The sequence below is a fragment of the Pholcus phalangioides genome, unplaced genomic scaffold, assembly GCF_987345545.1.
Source record: "Pholcus phalangioides strain wild (caught in Gottingen) unplaced genomic scaffold, Ppha-v1.0 ptg000024l_1, whole genome shotgun sequence".
Lineage (NCBI taxonomy): Eukaryota > Metazoa > Arthropoda > Arachnida > Araneae > Pholcidae > Pholcus > Pholcus phalangioides.
The window spans coordinates 4,926,213-4,946,023 of record NW_028301616.1 but is presented as its reverse complement, the minus strand read 5'-3'; the positions used below and the strand labels follow the sequence as shown (position 1 = coordinate 4,946,023).

The 19,811-nt window shown below is 37.8% G+C and overlaps 1 protein-coding gene across 3 annotated transcripts in view; it reads left to right on the top strand.

The window, feature by feature from the left end:
- The window catches only part of LOC149068618 (protocadherin Fat 3-like), a 181,316-nt gene that overhangs the window by 96,682 nt on the left and 64,823 nt on the right, over positions 1-19,811 (top strand). For all 3 annotated transcript variants that reach the window (XM_089250408.1, XM_089250406.1, XM_089250409.1), the window contains exons 6-8: positions 2,721-2,816; positions 9,502-9,597; positions 10,929-11,048. In XM_089250408.1, coding sequence (XP_089106534.1) covers positions 2,721-2,816; positions 9,502-9,597; positions 10,929-11,048 — 312 coding nt within the window. The remainder of the gene's footprint in view (positions 1-2,720; positions 2,817-9,501; positions 9,598-10,928; positions 11,049-19,811) is intronic.

The window sequence follows — 19,811 nt, the reverse complement described above, 5'->3', positions numbered from 1 at the left end:
GTCCAAAAAGGATTATACAATTGAAAGCCGATCTTTAACTAAGCGGTTCTCAACCGGTGCTCCGTGTGCACTTCCCAGGGGCTCCGCGGACACTCGAGGATAACAAAATAAATCAATGAATTTGATAAACAAACAAAAAAACGAGACCTAAAGGGTACCGCTATATAAATAATATACTAAAAAGGGCTCCACGAGTTAAACAGGGCTCCGCCATAGAAATTATACACTGAAAAGGGCTCCGCGAGTCAGAAAAGGTTGAGAACCGCTGCTTTAGATGAATAATGAAAGTAAATTGCCCAACAAATTTGAAAGCATTTATAAATACGCAATTAGTTTCGAAGCACCAAAAATTAGGTTAGCAATTAATGACAATAACGAGAGGACACGTAATAACATTTTCAAATATATTTTTCAGGTTATATTAAAATATGGCCAACCTCTCACCGATATTAGTGGCCATGGCCTATATTGAAATTTTAACACAATTTTTTTTTTCGCTCACACGGAAAAATTTGATATGTTTGAAATATTATGCGTTGAAAATTCTATTATATATCGACAATATAGATTTCAGCTTTTAATAACTTATCATCAATCGATCTTTTATATCAATAGATTTGATTCGTGGTCATTTTCGATAGTGGTTATGTGACTCTTCCTTCTTGAAAAGTTTGAAACGGAGCTCCGAATTCATTATATTTTTAATGATCCTCGCAATAGTGTTATATTTCATGTGTCGCAATCAATAGATATCTCTGACCTTTTCCCTTTCTCTGTTAATTAAAGTCTTTACACGTGACGCATATACGAAACGTGCTCGTTTTAAATTAGGTTCTTATTGCCTAACGGGCTCCATTTCTTTTACCAACAAACGAATTAAACAATACTGATTCAAGCGAGATAAAACTTGATCAGTATTTCTCATTCGGCCGAACAATGAAAAGCGTTTATCTCTATCACCAGCAGTGGGACAGTGTGTAAATAAATGCGAAAATAAGGAGATTCGTACTATACGAGCTATTTTTAAAGCATTTTATCTTCCGTAGTAATAATAATAAATATTTATACCGCAGTACCTCGTTATCTGGAAGGACTAGAACTACTTGTGTGTGTGGTTCAATATGTGTATAGGATTCAATTCACTAAATATATACAATTATCTTCCTCGACAATCCTAAGATTATCCATACAGAATGTTGTTATAAATGTTGCACTAATCAAAACTCGATCGTGAATTTCATGTCAACGTGGGCCCGTATGATTGTTCTAATTATTATGAATTTTAATGTGTCAATATATATATATATATAGCCTTGGCAATAACAAACAAGTTACATTTATGTCGAGAGTGAAAAATAAGTCCCTCCTCACACGGGGATACTGAAGTCACAGAGAAACCAGAAGAATCCGTAACCAGGAGATCCAACACGTGCATTTCTATTTTACATCTCAGACGAGAATATTGGCGTATTAATGATGAGAAAACCTATATACGGCTTGGCGTGCTAATCGCCGGAATTAACTCCAGTCTCGTGATTGTCGAAATATTTCTTCATATTTTCGTGATCGAGGTCAAACGATGGGTGATCAGGCTTTTAGTTTTTAGTCTTCTAGAATTGAAGTGTTTTCGCCGTGCCACGTATGAGGAAGAATGGGCAACTAGAGTCGTTCAGTCTCCCACTTTCTTCGTCGCCAACCTATTCGAAATCGATTTTAGTTTCCCCGCGTGAGGAGGGCTTATTTCGCGTTCTCTCAAACATGACGGTGCTAGAAACACTTCAAATTCCAGAAGACAGGAAAAATTACGCATTTTTCTGCTTCTCAATTTCACGTGCTCACAAGACTACGTATTTGTGTGTCAACACTATGTAGTGAGAAGATGAGACAGGTATGAAAGACTTAACCATTTATAATAAGTGTGCTATTGAGACACAAGGAGACATCCCGACACAACAAAAGTGAACGATTAACTACGAATGACACTTGAAGAAGCCTGAGAGGGGCTGTGTCATTTACATGCGGAAAGCTGGTTGCATATATAAAAAATATATTTCGGAATCATGATGCTGAAGTAAGGGGAAGACTAGAACGCAAAGTCGATAGTCAACCAGTCGCGTAGATATTCTAGTCTCCCATGCTCCAATATATTCGTCTGAGTGGTGCCGTAGAAATACGCGTGCAGGATCGCCTGGATATATCGAGTATTCTGGTATCTAGGCAACATCAGTATCCTATAGTGAAGAGGGCTTTTAAAATTGACATTGTAGCCTAAAGTTTTATGCATGGGATTATTAAATAGAAATCTGGGAGAGACAACACAATTTCTTTTTTCCTTTTGCAAATTATTTTAAAGTGCTTATCAACACATGAAGGGGTCACCGAGTCCCGTAAAATTCAGAAAAAGCATATAATTTTGGGTAGTTTCTCTCTCAGTAGCGGCTCGAAAACAAATGCCCATGCGGGACTTGTTTGGCGCCCCCCGACCAAATATTTTTGGTCAACGAAGCCTTTTTTTTGTCTTTGAACTTGAATTCGGCACCCCTCTTTTAAGAGCAGACAAGCAGGAGCAAAAAATGCTCCTCTCGTAAGAAATTTACACCTGTGACGCCCAAATTATTTTTCAATTTGTAAAGTACTGGTTATACAGTATTATTAGTGTGTAGTTTTTAAGGATTATGAGAATATACGAGAAATAACTATTTTTATTTTTTCCTTTTCAGGATGAAGCTTTTCTGCCTGTCACTGTATATATCCAGGATATTAATGACCATGCTCCGGATTTCCAAAATACGCCTTATTATCTCGAAGTAGATGAGGTACGTATGCATATTTAGTGAAGGCGCATGGATTTTTTTTTCAATACCTTAAGATAATAATAATGATGGATTGGAATGTGATACAGAGATAATGAAGCTACAATGGTAATTTTATATGTAGATAATGAATAATAAATAGCATGCAGTATGGCATAAATAATTTCGCGGGAAGTATTTCTGAAATACAAACGTCAATGTTTTTCAACTGTCGTCAAGTGGTTGTTCTCTTGCGGCCCTGGAATATTCCGGGTGGGGGAGGGGGAGGCAAGGGTGCAAATCGAGTGGAAGGAGAGCTATGATTGGTGATTGGGGTAGGGGCACAGAGAGCTGTGAAAAAAACACAGACGTAGAAATAAAGTTTTCAAATGTAGTATGGTGGGGGAAAAGGTGTGAATTTTTCAAAAACCAGTAGAATGGCCCATGAAACACGGGACGTCCTAACAAAATGGCCATGCACAGATCACCGGCATACCGGCACAGATGAGATCTGGTACTCTAGGGGTTTAAAAAAAGGTTTGTGGTTTGCAAGCTGCTACTTAATGCTAGGTGGGGGCCCTTAAGGGCACCACTTTATTTGGTGTGGAGGGAAGTATGATGTAGTGATGACTCTGCATCTCTAATCACCACGAATGAGAATCTCAGTGGAAATCTAGCTCAGGGTTGCTGAGATCGATCTTATATCGATAATATTTTTTTTAATAACGTGATCCTCACGTATTCCCAAGGGATCAGTATGATTCCGTCCAGGGAATTTGTTAGTGTTAGTAAACATCCATGCCCAAACCGGGATTCGAACCCAGACCTGCACAGTGAGAGGCTAGCTCCCTAACCACCCTACTGTAAATTTCATAAAAAATATAATAAGTAGATAGGGTTTCGCTGGTAAATGAGGCGGGTAGGGGGAGCACGAGTAGAAAACATGGGTGAAGTCGATTGCCCTGACATTGAGTCATTTTTCCGATTCTTTCAATGTCAGAAAGACAGGTCGCTTTTGCCCTCACCCCCTTGATTTCTTAACGCAGCAGGTAAGCCCTTTATAACGATGTAGAAAAAATTTATGCAAAATTTTTACTTTCCCCGGGCATATCGGGCGAAAGTATTGCAACTATCGCCCAGTATTAAAACACTATTTCAGTCTCATGAAGGCAGAAGAAACATCGTAATTAACTGATATTTCATTATATCCCATTATTTTATTAGTGGGCGCGACTTATCCGTATAGTCAAGTATTCTGTGAAAATATTTAAGAAACTGATTTTCGTACAAAAGAAATGGTAGAAGGTAATAAGCTTGCACCTAAATTATAAATCAGAAAGCATCTTCCAAAGATTTGGATCACGCTAAAAAGCGAACCTAATTTATTTTTATCAGTCTAGTATATGGTTTTGCTCGGAACGGAACAAAATTTTTACTTCAGTAAAACATTATACAAAAAATATATTAACCGATCTGCATCAAATGTTTCTATAATTGAGCCTAATCGTAATGAGTTTTATCAAAACAGTAACTTTAACATAAATTTATCCTAAAGAAGAGATAAAAATTCATCATAATATATGCATAAATTCAACAATGAATGTTTTAAGTTAACAACAGAGGACGTCAGTAAAAATATTTTTCAGGTCACGCGCATCAGCAAATTTTTCATTGCTCTTCCAATTTCATAATCATATTGCGTTTAATATTTATGACTTGTTACTTAAATAACACATTTGAGAAGTTTCAATCCCGGGGGGTGGGAGGCGGGAACACGTCGTTGAAAATTCAAGCCCTTTCATTCTGAAGGCAATCGACCGGGCCTCGAAAATATGGTTCGAAGAAGAGCCCCTCCCCCCCCCTCCCAGACAAAAAATTGATAAGAAACACTAATATAGATGATTTATGCCAAGGGTGTTTAACCTCTAGGAGAGTACGGACCACTTCATTGGTTTGAAAACGGATCGCGGGCCACTTAATTAAGATATCCGAAACAACGCCGCGAGCCGCTTAAGTGATCTGTAGATGTGCCGTGGGTCACTCAAGTGATCTGGGAATGTGTGGCGGATGACTTTACTGATCTGAGAATACATCGCGGAGAGTCACTTAAGTGAGATGTAAATGTGCTGTAGGCTGCTTGTTATCTGGGACGGAGCAGCACCTCCTATAGATAGAGATCTATCTCTAGGAGGTGCTGGACTGAGTCGCTATTCACGTGAGTGGTCTCAAATATGCCGTAGATCTGTTAAGTGATCTGTGAATGTGCCGTGAGCCATATAATTGATCTAGGAATGCGTTACGGGTCATTCAAATGGTGTGGATCTGCACTGCGGATCATTTACGGCGGTATTCACCGACATGGTGTAAACTAGTCACAATTTTTTGATAAGAGATCGACACGGATTGGTTAAATTCAGGTTTTTAACCAATCTATGTTGATCTCTTATCCAAAAATTGTGACTACAGTCTAAGCCAGCGGTTCTCAACCGGCGTTCCGCGGAGCCCTTGTTTCTCCTTGTGCGCTCCCCAGGGGCTCCGGGCCGCTCAAGAAAAATAAAATAAAAAACAGTAATTTGAAAAAATAATTATAATTACTTTAGAATAATAAAAATAAATCAGTAATTTTGCTGAATGAGTAAGAAATAGGTCTACGGGTCTCCGCCATACAAATTATATGCCAAAAAGGGCTCCGCGAGTCAAAAAAGGTTGAGAACCGCTGGTCTAAGCCATGTCGGTGAATACGGCCCTTAAGTGATCAGAAAAAGTCGATTAGTTCATTTTACAAAATTACGTTTGAGGTTGGGGCCACATCAGATGACTCTTAGAGCCATATTTGGCCCGTGGGCCATTGTTGAGCGTATATTATTTATATATGCTAAATGGGTTACATTATAGGCTATTGGAGAGGCGTGAATTTCGATTTTTCTTCGAAAAACATGTTTGCTCTCTTACCGTCAAGAAAACTAGGGCAGCCATTGAGCAAACACAATGACTTGTCTGCGCACATGTTAAAAATAAAGACATGAATGCTTTATTTTTAGATACTTTTTTTTGTAAATATTCTGTAAGAAAACTGTAATTGAATATGAAAAGTTAAATATTTTTTTAATGGTCATCAAGACCCGGATGAGAAAAAATGAGACTCATATGACATAACTGGAGTTAATGGTTTGTATGTTTAAAAAGGGTGTACAATACAACGGACGGAGGAGGAGAAAGAAATTGAGGCTCTCGAGGAATGACCGGTTTGTGAGAGTCACTTTTTTTGAATTTTTGACGGGTTTTAGACAAGTTTCGGCATGAATCATTAAAACTGAGAGGGCATGAGGATAACAAAGGCGTGGCTGTCACACTTTATGTCTCCGATATAAGACAAATTAGATCTGACGGGTGAAACCGCAATTGTTCTTTATCATTTGAATGTGAGAAAGTGGAATCGATTTCTCTCTTAAGTATCTTCTCTGTTTCTTAAATATTAACACTCAAGTCACAATTGACCTGTGTATTGGAAAATTTACTGAAAAATTGTGGTTTTTGTGGTTTTGATCGAAATCTTTTGCCCCCCCCCCCTCCCCCGTCCTCAATCCATATATAGAGTAGTAGGTCTGTTACAGAATCGACTTGATTCATTTAGAGCTTTTCTGTTGAATCACCACATCCTTCAGCTGTTTTGAGGAGTTTTGCGAGGAGGGATCGTTTTTGATGAGTTTGACGGGCACGCTCTTGAGACTTCGTTTTGATTCTTGAGATCACACTCGTGATGTCATCAAGTGTCTTTTAAGTCGTTTTCAGAACTTCTGAGTGTACGGTAGTCCTAAGAGCAAGTGGAAGTTGTGCAGTTGGCTTTTGCGATGGTGTTTCCATCAAGTTCTGAGGTTATGTCTACTGCTTTATTGAAGTTGATAACAAAGTTTGACTTCAGTTTCTTAACGAAGTTGACTTCAGTTTCTTAGCTGGATGCTAACAAGTTTTTGGTGTGAATGTCTCTGTTAATTCATCTTTCAGACTAAATTAGGTGCATATCTCTATAGATGACGTTGTGAAACATTATGAAATGCAAGCCTTTGAATGCCTATTGAATGCCTATTTGAATAATGCTTCTTGAGAATTATTCAAAAAGCACAAGTGTTTTTGGTATCTATATATAGATTTTATTCGGATAAATTAAACGCACCCTACCAGTGTTGATATATCTTCTGGTTTGGGTACGAGGCACAATAAACTTCCATTAATGAAATTTTTCAACGCTGCATCTCAAAAAGAATGTACAGAGAAACCTCGTTATAGCGATACTTGATATAACGATTAATCCCTCTACAACGATATTTTTGAATTCTTATTCAAAATTGTCGGTAGTAGTAGTTCTCAAACTTCTGTCACCCACAGCTCTTGACCAATACATGGCTCCCTAAAATAATTTAGTAGATAGTTTCATTCTTTCAAAATTTTACAAAGGTATTTTTTTTTAATTTGGTCTGCAGAATGTCGTTATATCGAGGTTTCGCTGTACATAGATCTCATTCAGAGGAAATCCCATAATACCCAATTCATTTGAAGTCTTCTCCAACTTCACTTAGCAGACCGAACAGGTTGTATTGCAGTTTAACGAGGGTTAAAAGACGTATTCGCATTTAAACTTGTGGCCGTGTCGATGACACAGATATCAGCAGTTTTCTTCTTTTTTCCGAGAAATAAATATACAGGGTGTAAAATCAAATACTTAAACACCCTTTATCTCTGGAACTGTTGGTAATAGAAGAGTGCACAATTAAAGCACCAATTTTGGATATGCCATTTGCTTTTAACTAAAGACCGTGTATGTACTGAGATGCAAAATTTAAGTTTTTATACGGTTCCCTTATCTGCTAACTTCTAATTAAAAATGTTATTTCCCTGTGTCTCCTGAACCCGAAAAAAATGTTTCTATGTGATTCTGAATGATTTGTAAGATTCGCCGAGTATAACTGATCGATTGTTATGGGTGCGTCTCAGAATTTTTTTTAAAATTCTGCAATAAATCGAAACTGCAAAAGAATGTAAAATTTTTTTTTCTAGGGTTTGTCCCTTAATATATGTTGTTCTTTTCCGTATTTGCAGATTTTGGAACTCTAATATCGCGGCTAATATTGTACTTCGAGACACGCAATTTTATTTTTTTTGTTCGGTTCTGAAGTAACAAGGCATCAACTTTTTTATTGGAAGTTATAGGACAAGACCATTTGGAAAAAGGAATTTTATATCAGTATATATACGGATCTGGACAAAAAAAATTACATACAGGGTGGGCAAAAAAGTCCGTAGAAACTTTTATGAAAAAATGAATAAAAACCGGAGAAATAACCGAAATAAAAAACGGTTTGTAGGGTTATTAGCATTGCTAGGTAACGGGAATATTTTAAGAAAGGAAAAAAAACAGCCGATAGGTGGCACTGGTACGAGTGATTTCGGTGGGCATATGCAAATGAGACGGTTATAAGAACTAGCGCTCCTAATCCACAACCAGTTCACCGTTGTAAACCGTGTATGCGGACCTGCTGCACACTGCCGTTGCTGAATTTGTGACTCGCCTGCGATGTATTATCCCCTGTGATGGTGGTCATGTGGAGCACATGCTGCTGTAATAAACTATTTGGAGGCATTGTGTTCGTTATTTGCGTATCTTTCCTTTGACTTATATACGTCAGTGCTACCTATCAGCTGTTTTTTTAGGGTTTTTTTCCTGTCTTGAAAACATTCCCGTGACCTGGTGATGCTGACCCTGCAAACCGTTTTTTATTTCAGTTATTTTTCCGCTTTTCTGAATTTTTTAAATTTCTACGGACATTTTGCCCACCCTGTATTTGAAATGGGCACGTTATTCAGACACTTTTCCCAACTGAAAGTACGTTTCTGCCACCAACGGTTCAAAAGATAAAGTGTGTATAAGGTTATGACTTTACACCCTGTGTACTGGACGAATGCGAGTGAAAGTAACATGGGAAAAGTTACAAAGCATTCTATTAATTCAGTTTTTATGAGCAATATTTTATGATTCCATAACATCGTAATGCAACATTCGCTAAGAACACCCTTCGATTCATTAAGCAACAAGGGCTTATTCATTCATTCTTCCATCATGTTTCTTGATACGCCGATTTCTCTGTTGCAAATATGAAATGCTGCAACGACTGCGTAGACTTCAGCTCTCCTTAATGTCGATGAAATCTCCATAAAAGAAAGTGATTCAAATGGGAAGTGGGTGGGAAACCTTAAAAAGTCGGCGATTATAATCTCGACGTGAGAACGGTGAAATCGGGCTTATCATCAACAGCGACCGTTTTGTCAACCCACGCTGTTGGGTTAGTGGAACGAGGAAAATCACAGACTCTTATTGCAGTAATCTGTCTGCCTCGTCGACCCCAACAGCGTTCGGACCCCAAACCATTTCTGACCCTTATTTCCGATAGTTTCCATTCTTACCTCCGGGGCTAAAACGAATCTATGACTAAAAGGCGAAATGGAAGGAGGAAGAGAAACTAGTCACAGATTGGCATCTTTAATTAAAACCTGTATGTCTTTATGACGTCGTGAATTAACCCTCTTTTTTTAATGATTATATTGATGACTAATAATGATTATTATCTTACAGCGAACGTTATTTTTCATTACGTCTGATGATTAATTACTATTATTTACATGTTACTTAACTTTTGTTTTCTTTGCTTTGCAGCTCACGCCGGTAGGCCTTACGGTGTTCAGAGGCATAAACGCTGTCGACAGAGACAAGCCGAATACGCCCAACTCTGATGTGACGTATTCCATTGTGGTAAGTTGGATAATAATTACATGGTTAACGCTAGAGGAAACTTTCTATGTGTCTCTCGAACAGTTATTTCAAACATCCGGTCGGCAAAAGACGCCCAGGGCCGTACGCTTTCTGAAGGAAGCGTCAGAAATCGATTATTCGATTGATTGATGATGTCTTCCATTATACCTTTGTTTGTATCGGAAATCCTTGAAAAATTAATCTGGAAAAGAATTCCATCAGAAGTATCAAAAAAGAAATAATAATCGATTAAGTTTATGTTGTAATATACTCAAAGAAAAATTATCCGGCACAGTAAGTAACAAGTTGATCAATGTTTCGATTGGATAACTAGATGCACCTATGATGATTCAGTCAGAAATCAAAAGCACAATATGTGGCAGCATTTTTATCAAATAGTTCCTGTCCTTTTGACCGGTATTACATTATAAAAGTTTTTTGACAAAGATATTGTCCAAAATTAGTTTGAGACAAAGAAATACGATAATCTAATGGCAAACTGTGATAAAATACATGCTTTGTGAAAGTTTTTTTTATCAAAGTTGGCTTTTTTATCCAATATTTGATAAAAGACGTATGGGAGGATGCGTTTTCTATCCCTGTTTCAACCACTGAATACTACATACATACTTTATGATTTGATTAAATAATTAAAAAATGAATGGTAGGTGCCCAGTGGGAGCTACAAAGATCTTAATACGTATATCAATTTGGTGAATTCATATATCTATATATATGAATCCATGGTCTTTTAGGTTGGCATTACCCTGCACAAGTTTTAAAAAATTATTTTATAAAACTTGAAAAATGCAACCAAAAGACTTATTGGTTGTTGTTTTTTCTAAAGTTTCATAAAAGATCTTTTATTGAACTGAAACTTTTTATAGTGTAATCCCGGCCTCCCACACGCTTGTTTTTTTTTTTTTTTTTCCTATTCTTTGAAATCGAAGCTATTACAATAAATAAAAATGATAAATTTGCTACAGCAACCGATATACTTACTGTCTTAAAAGACATTTTATAAAAAAAAATTAGGTTAAAGTTTTATAAAAGATCTTTGCCAAAGAATTTTCAGTGTAATACTAACTTTACTCAACGTGTTAATAAATCAAATCCAACTCAATCCATTCTCTTTTGGATGTGCCAATTACAATTAATGGAGTCAGAGTCTAATTTTGACTTAGGAATCCCAGGGTAAAGTAGACCAGGAGAATCCATATATCTGTACCCAATATCTATGTGTAGTAATCTAAATAATTTATAATAAAATACTATAAAAGTAACTTTTCTGTGTTTTCATTGACTATTTGGATGTTTTCTCTTAACTTTAGGGAGGAAATGATAACAACTCTTTCGCTCTATCGGATCCAATCGAAGGAATCCTCGTTGTCAACAAACCTCTTGATTACGATTATGGCACCCGTGAATTCAAGCTTCTTATCCAGGCCTCGGTACGTATATGAAATACACTAAAAATTACAAAAATTCACCGGAACTTAAATATTTAAAAAAAAATTCAAGTGGCAAAAATGAAACTACAGGGTGATCCAAAAATCTGGACCTGTTTTGAAAAAAAAAGTTCAAAACAATGCTTTTGAAGATAGGGGCAAATGCCTTAAGCAATTTTGAAACAGAAGGCTTCATATTTTTTTTTATTGCATCAATTTTACATTCCTCCTTAGTCCCATTCTTTGTAACATCCACGTTAGAAATAACATTACAAGAAATGCTGCTATGTAGACTTGGCATCCTCCTGCTAACCAAAGATGCGCATGTGGACATTTTGTAAGAATAGCAGTAAGTAAAATAAAAGCTTGAAATTCCTAAAAAATTTCTATATGGAAAGCAAGACTTTCCAGAAGATTCTAGAAATAAATATGAGTGCAAGACAGGGCTGAGCAAATCGTATTGCCCGTAAAAATTGTGACGCCGCATGTATTATTTTCGACAACGTGCCCGTGCAGGCATATAAGAAACAAAATATTAAAATGTCCTCTTTTTTTAATTTTTTTCATCGATGGTATAATGCAAATGTTTCTACACATTGGCGTAGGACTCCACAAAAATGTTTTCTTTGGCAGCGATGATGCAAATGCAGGTTAGAGTTAACGTATTTTAATTTATTTTTACGGTCCTAATATTTAGCAGCCCAGTGCGATCATGGGTCATCATATACTGCAACTGGACTCATAAGCTGAAATCTTTGTCGGGTCACCAGGCTAGAATTTTTCCAAGGGCCTGGGCCTTTCTCTCAAAATTTCTCGGTTCGTTTTCATTCTTTCAGTAAAAATTATAAAGGGATTCATGCTAGACTAAGGTGGTCAGACATCCAAGTCTCCAGGAAAAGTCCCGGTTTTTGGCTCATAAATGCACTGTCCCGAAAGATGTTTTCGTAATAGCTGTTTGTCCCGGTTTTTCCTTCGCTGTTCAAAGATTCGGTAAAGTCAAATTATTTTAAAGAATTTTACTGAAAGATTTTTGAAGCTTCAAACTACAGTTAACACCTCTTTTGTAGTTTCGAATCTAGAGAGCTGTCTCATCAACACGGCCGCAAGTTCAGACAGAATTAAAGATCATCACGGTACAAATGTGCCAGCGCAGTACTAAATCAGGGTTACCCTTACCAGACACGTTAAAATACTCGTAGGATTCCTCGTATTCTATTAACTTTCCCGTACCGATTTTTTTTGTACAGAAAAAAATACACATAAATATCGCTTAAAATGGAAAACTTTTTCTGTAGGATATATGCTGCCATCTATCAAATAAAAGCAAAACTATCTGTTATAATTCTTAAAATAAGATGGTTGTTGGTTTTAAACAATGCTCAGGGTGAAAACCAGCAACCTGTGGTGTCAATTTTATGCGACAAAATACCGACTATTTTGTGTTGTTAGTAATTACAAGATGTTATTCAGCTACAAACATAAAATGTAGCAACTGGTATTTTGGAGCATAAAATTTACACTGATACGTAAAATTCAAAAAAAATTATAGTTTCATACTACATGTTGTTGATTTTTATTCTGCACATCGATTTCAACCCAACAACAATTTGATTTTGAGTTATTATAGCAGATAGTTTTGTTTTTATTCCGTAGGTGAGAGCAGAACTCATAACTTCACGCAATTTCTCATACTTATAATAGCAAAGTATAAAAATAAAATATAATAAGTCAGAAAGTTATGAATTTTCCCACCTAATTTTTGTTTTCGGCAGTTCCCAAATTATTTTTGCCATTTATGTCGGTTCGCGAAAATTTTCACTTAATTTCAGCGGTCTGCAAGAGAAAAAATGTGAAAACCACTGCATTAAACCGCCTAGGTCCAGGCTTTTTTTAGTGCCAAATCTTATCCATAGCCTTACAATCTGAGAGTATATAATGCCGTCTACACATTTTTTGTAAGATGCCGTGGTTTTAATCAGCAACGTCCCGATTTTTATCAGGATTTGTCCCGGTTTCCCAGTCACATCATCTGGCACTTCTAACCTAAGCCCGCGCCTATCCCGCAAATTGGCTTTGCTTCTATAAGCGAGATGAACTGCAACTTGGTGACTTCTTTTCCGACACCAGCAGTGCGAAAAAATTGTAATTAGCGGTTTGACTAACTTCAGATTTAATGAACACATTCCTTGTGTGAACTTCCGTATTTCTTTCAAAAAAAATTCAATTTGTTCTAAAAAAATTTGTAACTAAATCCAGTGATCATTCGGGAATTTAAAATATTGATCCAGGCATATATTGTTTGTCAAGCCCTGGTAAAAGACCCAAAAAAAAAACGGATGTTGTCAAGTTCCAGAATTAATAGCTTCACTCCTAGCATGAAATAACCTTGTAATGACACAGTTGTTTCCGATAAGCAGACTCAAAAGCCTATATAAGGATAAAATAGAAAATGACTTCTCAATGGCGATTGGAATGAAAGTACAGCGCAAAAACGGTCGTCACCTTCAAAAATGACACAATCCTTACCTCGGTAAAGGTGGAAGTGCCTCGAGGCTGTATAAAAGGAGAGAGACACGACGCATAGGAATTTTTATTTTAAAATAGGAAAGAGAGAAGGGGGTGAACATATTTCAAGAAAAAAAGTCATTTTTCTCTCTCGGATGGTGTCATTTTAGTGATACTTGAAACTTTTCTCTTCCTTCGGGGAGTTTCTTTTTGCTTGTTTTTCAAAAGCGTCGAAATGGTTTCAAATTCGTTTCATGAATCAGAATTTTCTCGCTTCACGATTTCTTATTTTATTTTATCTCATGATACAAGTCAAAGATCAAATACATGAGATATCTTTCAAAGGTTACGAGAAACCCGATTCCATGGAAATTTATGGAACTTTAGTTCAAGAATACTAATTTGCGGCTCTGTAGTAGGTAGGTACACTAACAGCATGCAACGATTTTACACAAGCGCTGTTTTTTTGGCTTGTGAATGGGAATTGGCGACATTATAAGAGCTTGAAATTTTTATATGAAATATTAGCTTTATATCAAATCTAATTGTCCGGTGTGAGACAAGACGGGGACAACCGTGCCTATTGACTAAATAAGTGACTTGATAGGAGACCAAAAAAAAGTGAATACGTCTTTCAATTCATCTGACAAAACTGGATGTATCCTCATAAAAGTTTCATAATGAAATGTTCTAAATGCTCATATCTTAAGAATTATTTAGAATCTATCAGTGTTTTTTGATGTCTGCGGGTAGATCTTGTTAAGACAAATCCAATGATACCACCCTTGTTTTAATACCTTTCCCGGTCCGCGGGCACCAAGCCCACTGCCCCTATTCGTAAAGAAATTGTTCTACGCCGTATCTCGCAAGATTCGCAACGCAAATAGAAACCACACATATCGTCTAAAACATAGTTTCCCAACCTTTTCTGTCCCATCGTCCCCTTCTTCAGAAATTTTTTTTCTCCCATCGCCCCCGAACACAATCTAACCCACAGGATCTTATGTTATACCCGTAGAGAGCTTCTACCGTGACCCTGGAACTTTCCATTGCCCTGAAGGGGGCGTTAACGCCCGCGTTGGAAATCACTGGTCTAAAACAAAGATGTTCAACCTTTAGGAGAATGCGGTCCACTTCATTGGTTTGAGAACGTGTCGTGGGCCACTTCAGTGACCTAGGAATGTGCCGCGGACATGGCCGCCATAAGGGTGGGGCTGACAGGGATCCAGTCCTGAAGCTCGGGACAATTACCATCTTTTTTTTTTCATTATATAAATCCATCATGGAAGAGCCCGTGAAAAATCTGATTTGAGGAGCCGCCAAAGATCCCAGCCAAGGGGTCGTGAGGGGCCCATGGCCACGTTCCACTTTAGACATATGGAAGTGGGCCGTGTGACTTGAGTGTTCTGGGACTGTGCCGCAAGTAACGTAAGTAATGCAAAACTGCACCACGGGCCGCTAAAGTGCTCTGAAACCTTGCCATATGTCAGTGATCTGTAATTGTCTCGCGGGTCATTTGAGGGATTATTAAATGTGCTGCGAATCTCTTAGTGATCTGGAAATGTGTCACAGACCCCCCTGTTTAATGCTCTGGAACCGTGTCTCAGATATTTTTAAGGGTTTTTTTTTATCTTGGGCTTTTGTAGGCGCGTTCCACATCAGATGACTCCGAGGGCAATTTTGGCCCATTGGCCATAGGTTGGGCATATATGGTCTATATGATTTATCTGTGAGATAAATCAAATGATACCACTCCGGGTTTTTATACTTCTTCCGGCCGGGCACCAGACCCGTAGCCTGCATTCATGACGAAATTGTTTTACGCGGTATCTCGAGAGGTTCGCAACGAAAATAGAAGTCAATGGTGTGTCATCTGATAGATATTCTCAATAAAAATCCAATTATATAACTCTGGTTTTAACACTTCTCAGTCGGTCTTCATACCAAATTTCGTCAAGTCAGTACCTGGCACGCGATTCAATGCACAAAGAGTGTGTTCATCCCAGAACTTGCGGCCGTGTCTATGACACACTCACTACTAATTAGTTCTGCACGAGGTCTTGAAAATAACACAAACCAGCGAAGATTCAGTTCTATTTTTTCCCCCCATACTAAACAAGTACGTAGTTTATTCTCTGTAGTGTTCTCTCAATACCTCCACCACATTCGTTATTTCATTGGTCCATTTCTCCAAATTCTATAATTTCCCGTTGAGGGGGGGGGGGGAACTTCGCATTGTATGCAGTAACCCCCACAGCGGTATATATTTGCGAACTTTCCCATTTCCACAATTGAATAAGGGATTGCAAAGCATCAGTGATTTCTTGAATGACGTGGGTATAGAAAAAGAACCTTTTCGTGCTATTCTCTCCTCGGCCCTTTTTCTTAGAATCGGCCATTAGGGGCGAGAAATGGACACGGAGTGAGAGGTCCACGCACTTGAAACATCGCACGTACCTTTAGAAAAGAGGTTTACCTTACCTTAATGCCCGGATGTATTATGTGTATATGTATTTTTTTTTTTAATCACGTGCTCTACTTTGAAGAAGAAATGAGTTCTGGTATCACGTTCTGGATACACTTTTATGAAAATGTATATATCTCTCTCTTGGACATGTTATACGATCTTATCAAGGTCGACTGGTTGGAGTAAGAAAAATTGGAATACATAAGCTTTTGTTGAGAAGATAGGAGTTCTATAACCTAAACCCGCAGCTTTTGCTGATGGAATATTGCATGTGTAACAGAGAGAGAAAAACCATACATCACGATCTGATGCAAACTAATCTAACATGAACTTCAAAATCCATCAACTATTTTTTTACGCATCATTGTTCCCTCTATAAATGGCCTCTAGTGGTCATTGAGATATCAACAAGAGGTAAGCCAGTCGCTTTTACATGACGAAACAAATATATTCGTTACGGGAAAACATGGTTACAGATAAAATATGAAGTTTCTATATACTGTATGTGCAGGGTGTGCGTAATGTTATCCAGTTCTGAGCTGCCTACGGTGTGTTTACGGTATTGTTTACGGGGTGGGGGGGGGGGGTTGCGGGCATGGCCCCCACATCCTGAAGCAGGCCCCTAGGCTGGGATCTTTTACGGGCCCCCTTTATGATGAATTTATAGCGTGAAAAAACAAAAAAATTATTAAAATCCTCTCGGGCCCCAGGGCTGGAGCCTTGTCAGCCCACCCCTTGTGGGGGCCATGGTTGCGGGCTATATAGCCCACGATGGCAAATTCAGAGGGGTAGCAAATATGAGTAATTGATGAAAAAAATAAATCCAGAATTGATGAAAATTAAGGATTAATGAAATTAATGATTCTGCCATTAATAAAAATTCGGAATTAATCATAGAAAAAAAATTCCAGTAGTGAGAAAAATTCAGAATTGATACAAGAAATAATTTTAAGAACTCGTGAAACCGTTCAATAATTTGCGGTGAGTGTGAGGACCACATAAACCTCTTGGCCCGGTGTGACCTCACCTGTCGCACATCCCTAAGAGCCACTAAACACCTTCGCGTCAGTGTGTGTGAATAGTTGTTTTCAAAACCATTTCGAGGAAATCATCGCCAAATGTTGGATTTCTCGCCGAGTTATTTTGACCGCACGTGAGGTGTTAGGGGTCGAGATTAATCTGAGATCTCTTTGCTTACACACATTCGAGGCACTTCAAGGCTTTTTCAAAGATGGGTGCCGAGAACTGAGGGAGTCGGAGGAAAAGGAGAAAAAAAAAAGCACCGAATAAAAACGGAGGAGGCCCGTAATTCAAAGAGAGGACCTTGAGCCCATTCTTGCCTACCGTTGCCTTTTTGAAAACTTTTGAAGGGTTGAAATATTCTCGTACATTCGTATACAACTGCACCTGCAAAAAAGTAACAGTGAATAACATTCCAAAATTCGCGGACATGAATTCTTATTACAAAAACTTTCTTTCATAGTCGAGCTTTTCCCTTCGTAGAGGGTAAAAGTTCATGTTTTTCTTGAATGAAAAATTATTCACGAGAAATCCACAAAGAAATACATGTTTCATATCTTATGTATTATCTATCTCTGGTCTCTTTGCCCTCTATAATACTATCACTTCTTATCTTAAAACTACTTTTTATCTGAATTAGATATGAATTACTCGAAGGGGTTATTTTCATTTGTTTCGGTATAACAGATGAAAATGATCATTACATCCGGGTCGTAGTCATGTTTTTATTTTCTTGATTGATAATTAAATAAAAGTGTTTTTCTGTAAGCCAAGGGAGAAAACACTTCCGTTACCGGCGGGTGAAATTAATTATTATAATGGCCTATTCTTTGGGCGTGGTGAAGGTTATCAATTTGACAGAGGATATTTGTCTCGTGAATCAACTGAATATTCATTTAAGCTGATGATTTACAGTATTATAATTTAGATTTTGATCATTGATGCTGCTTGGATTAGGTTTTTACATAAATTTGGCAGGAAAAAATATCACCTAGTACATAGGCGTAGGCAGAATTTTCTCGTGGGGGGGGTTCAATTTTTTTTTCTTCTCATGGGGGGGGGGGGGGTACGTACGTTTTTTCCGGCAAAATAACACTATAATCTCGGCTTAGGGGGAGGGGGTAGAACCACAAACACCCCCCTCCCCCCAGCGATCACCAATGACTTTTCTCGTGGGGAATAGGCCGATTTTCTCGTGTAACAGTGCCGTAACTAGGCAGGAGCAGAGGGTCCACTTGGAAGAAGGGCCCAAAATGGGCCCAATAAGGAGCCAGAAGGGGGCCTAAATGCAAATTCTTGCACAGGGCACAGGAATGGCTAGTTACGGCACTGCCAAGTAATATACAGGGTGTCCACTCTTATCAATAGTCCAATGACTATTTCCTAAACCGTCGGTTTTAGAGACAACTTTCAGGGCGAAAAAAATGTTTCATATGACGTTGCTCATCATCTTAATTAAATGTCGTCCAAATGAAAAAAAAATAAGTTACAGTATTTACTAAGATATTCAAATTCACCAAAAACAGAGGGAAAAAGGGGGAAGAACAGCATAAACAAAAGGGAAACACTCCTTTTCCTCATTTATGCTGTTCTTACCCCCCCCCCTTTTTTTTCTTAAATTTCGAATTTGAATATCTCAGCGAATTTTCCACTCGAAAACATGTAAATTTCTTTGTTGGCCTCAGGAGAGACAGGGAAACAGTTTACTAATTGGAAATTAGGGGACAGGGGACCTTATGAAAATTTAGATTTAGTAACTTATTTTATTTAATTCCCCCCATTTGAACGGCATTTAATATGATGGCCGACATCATTGGAAACTTTTTTTTTTCAATTGAAAGTTGCCTCTAAAAACAATTGTTCCGGAGACAGCCATTGCACAGATAAAAGTGGGCACCCTGTAGTATATGCTGAACTAAAATATACATAAAGCACTGGCTTACGGTAGAATATATATATACTCAGTGATTTATAATTGATATTGTATACCGTAATTTCCTGTAAATAAGCCGCATCCAGAAAAATGACCGGAGGAAAATAAGTGTCCGCAAAAAGCAGCGGCTTTTTATACGTCGCAATTTCATAGATTTTCATTCCCGAACTAAAAAAGAAACGTAATACGAAATGCAGATACTGTATTTTGCACGTTTTTCCGCCGCATGTTCAGAAGATTGAAGAAACTTGCTGTCGCTTTATGGTTTTAGAGTCCAATTGTGTGTGTGTGTGTGTGTGTGTCTGTGTTTAATTTCTTGATCTGCTTACTAAAATCCTAAACACATGATCGAATAATACAGGGTGGGCAAAAAGTCCGTAAAAACCTTAAAAATTCATAAAAACCGGAAAAATAACCGAAATAAAAAAACGTTTGCAGGGTTAGCATCGCTAGGTCACGGCAATTTTTTTAAGACAGCAAAAAGAATAACTCAAAAACAGCCAATAGGTAGCGTTTACGTACACAAGTCAAAGAAAAGATACGCAAAGAAAGATATATAAGAACAGAATGCCTCTAAATCGTTTATTACAGCAGCATGTGTTCCACATGACCACCACCACAGGGAATAACACATTGCAGGCGAGTCACAAATCCAGCAATGGCAGAGTGCAGCACGTTCACATACGCGGTTTAAAACGGTGAACTAATTGTAGATTAGGAGCGCAAGTTCTTATAACCGTCTCATTTGCATATTTCCACCGAAGTCACTCGTACCAGTGCCACCTATCGGCTATTTTTTAGTTTTTTTTTCTGTCTTAAACAAATTTCCGTGGCCTAGCCC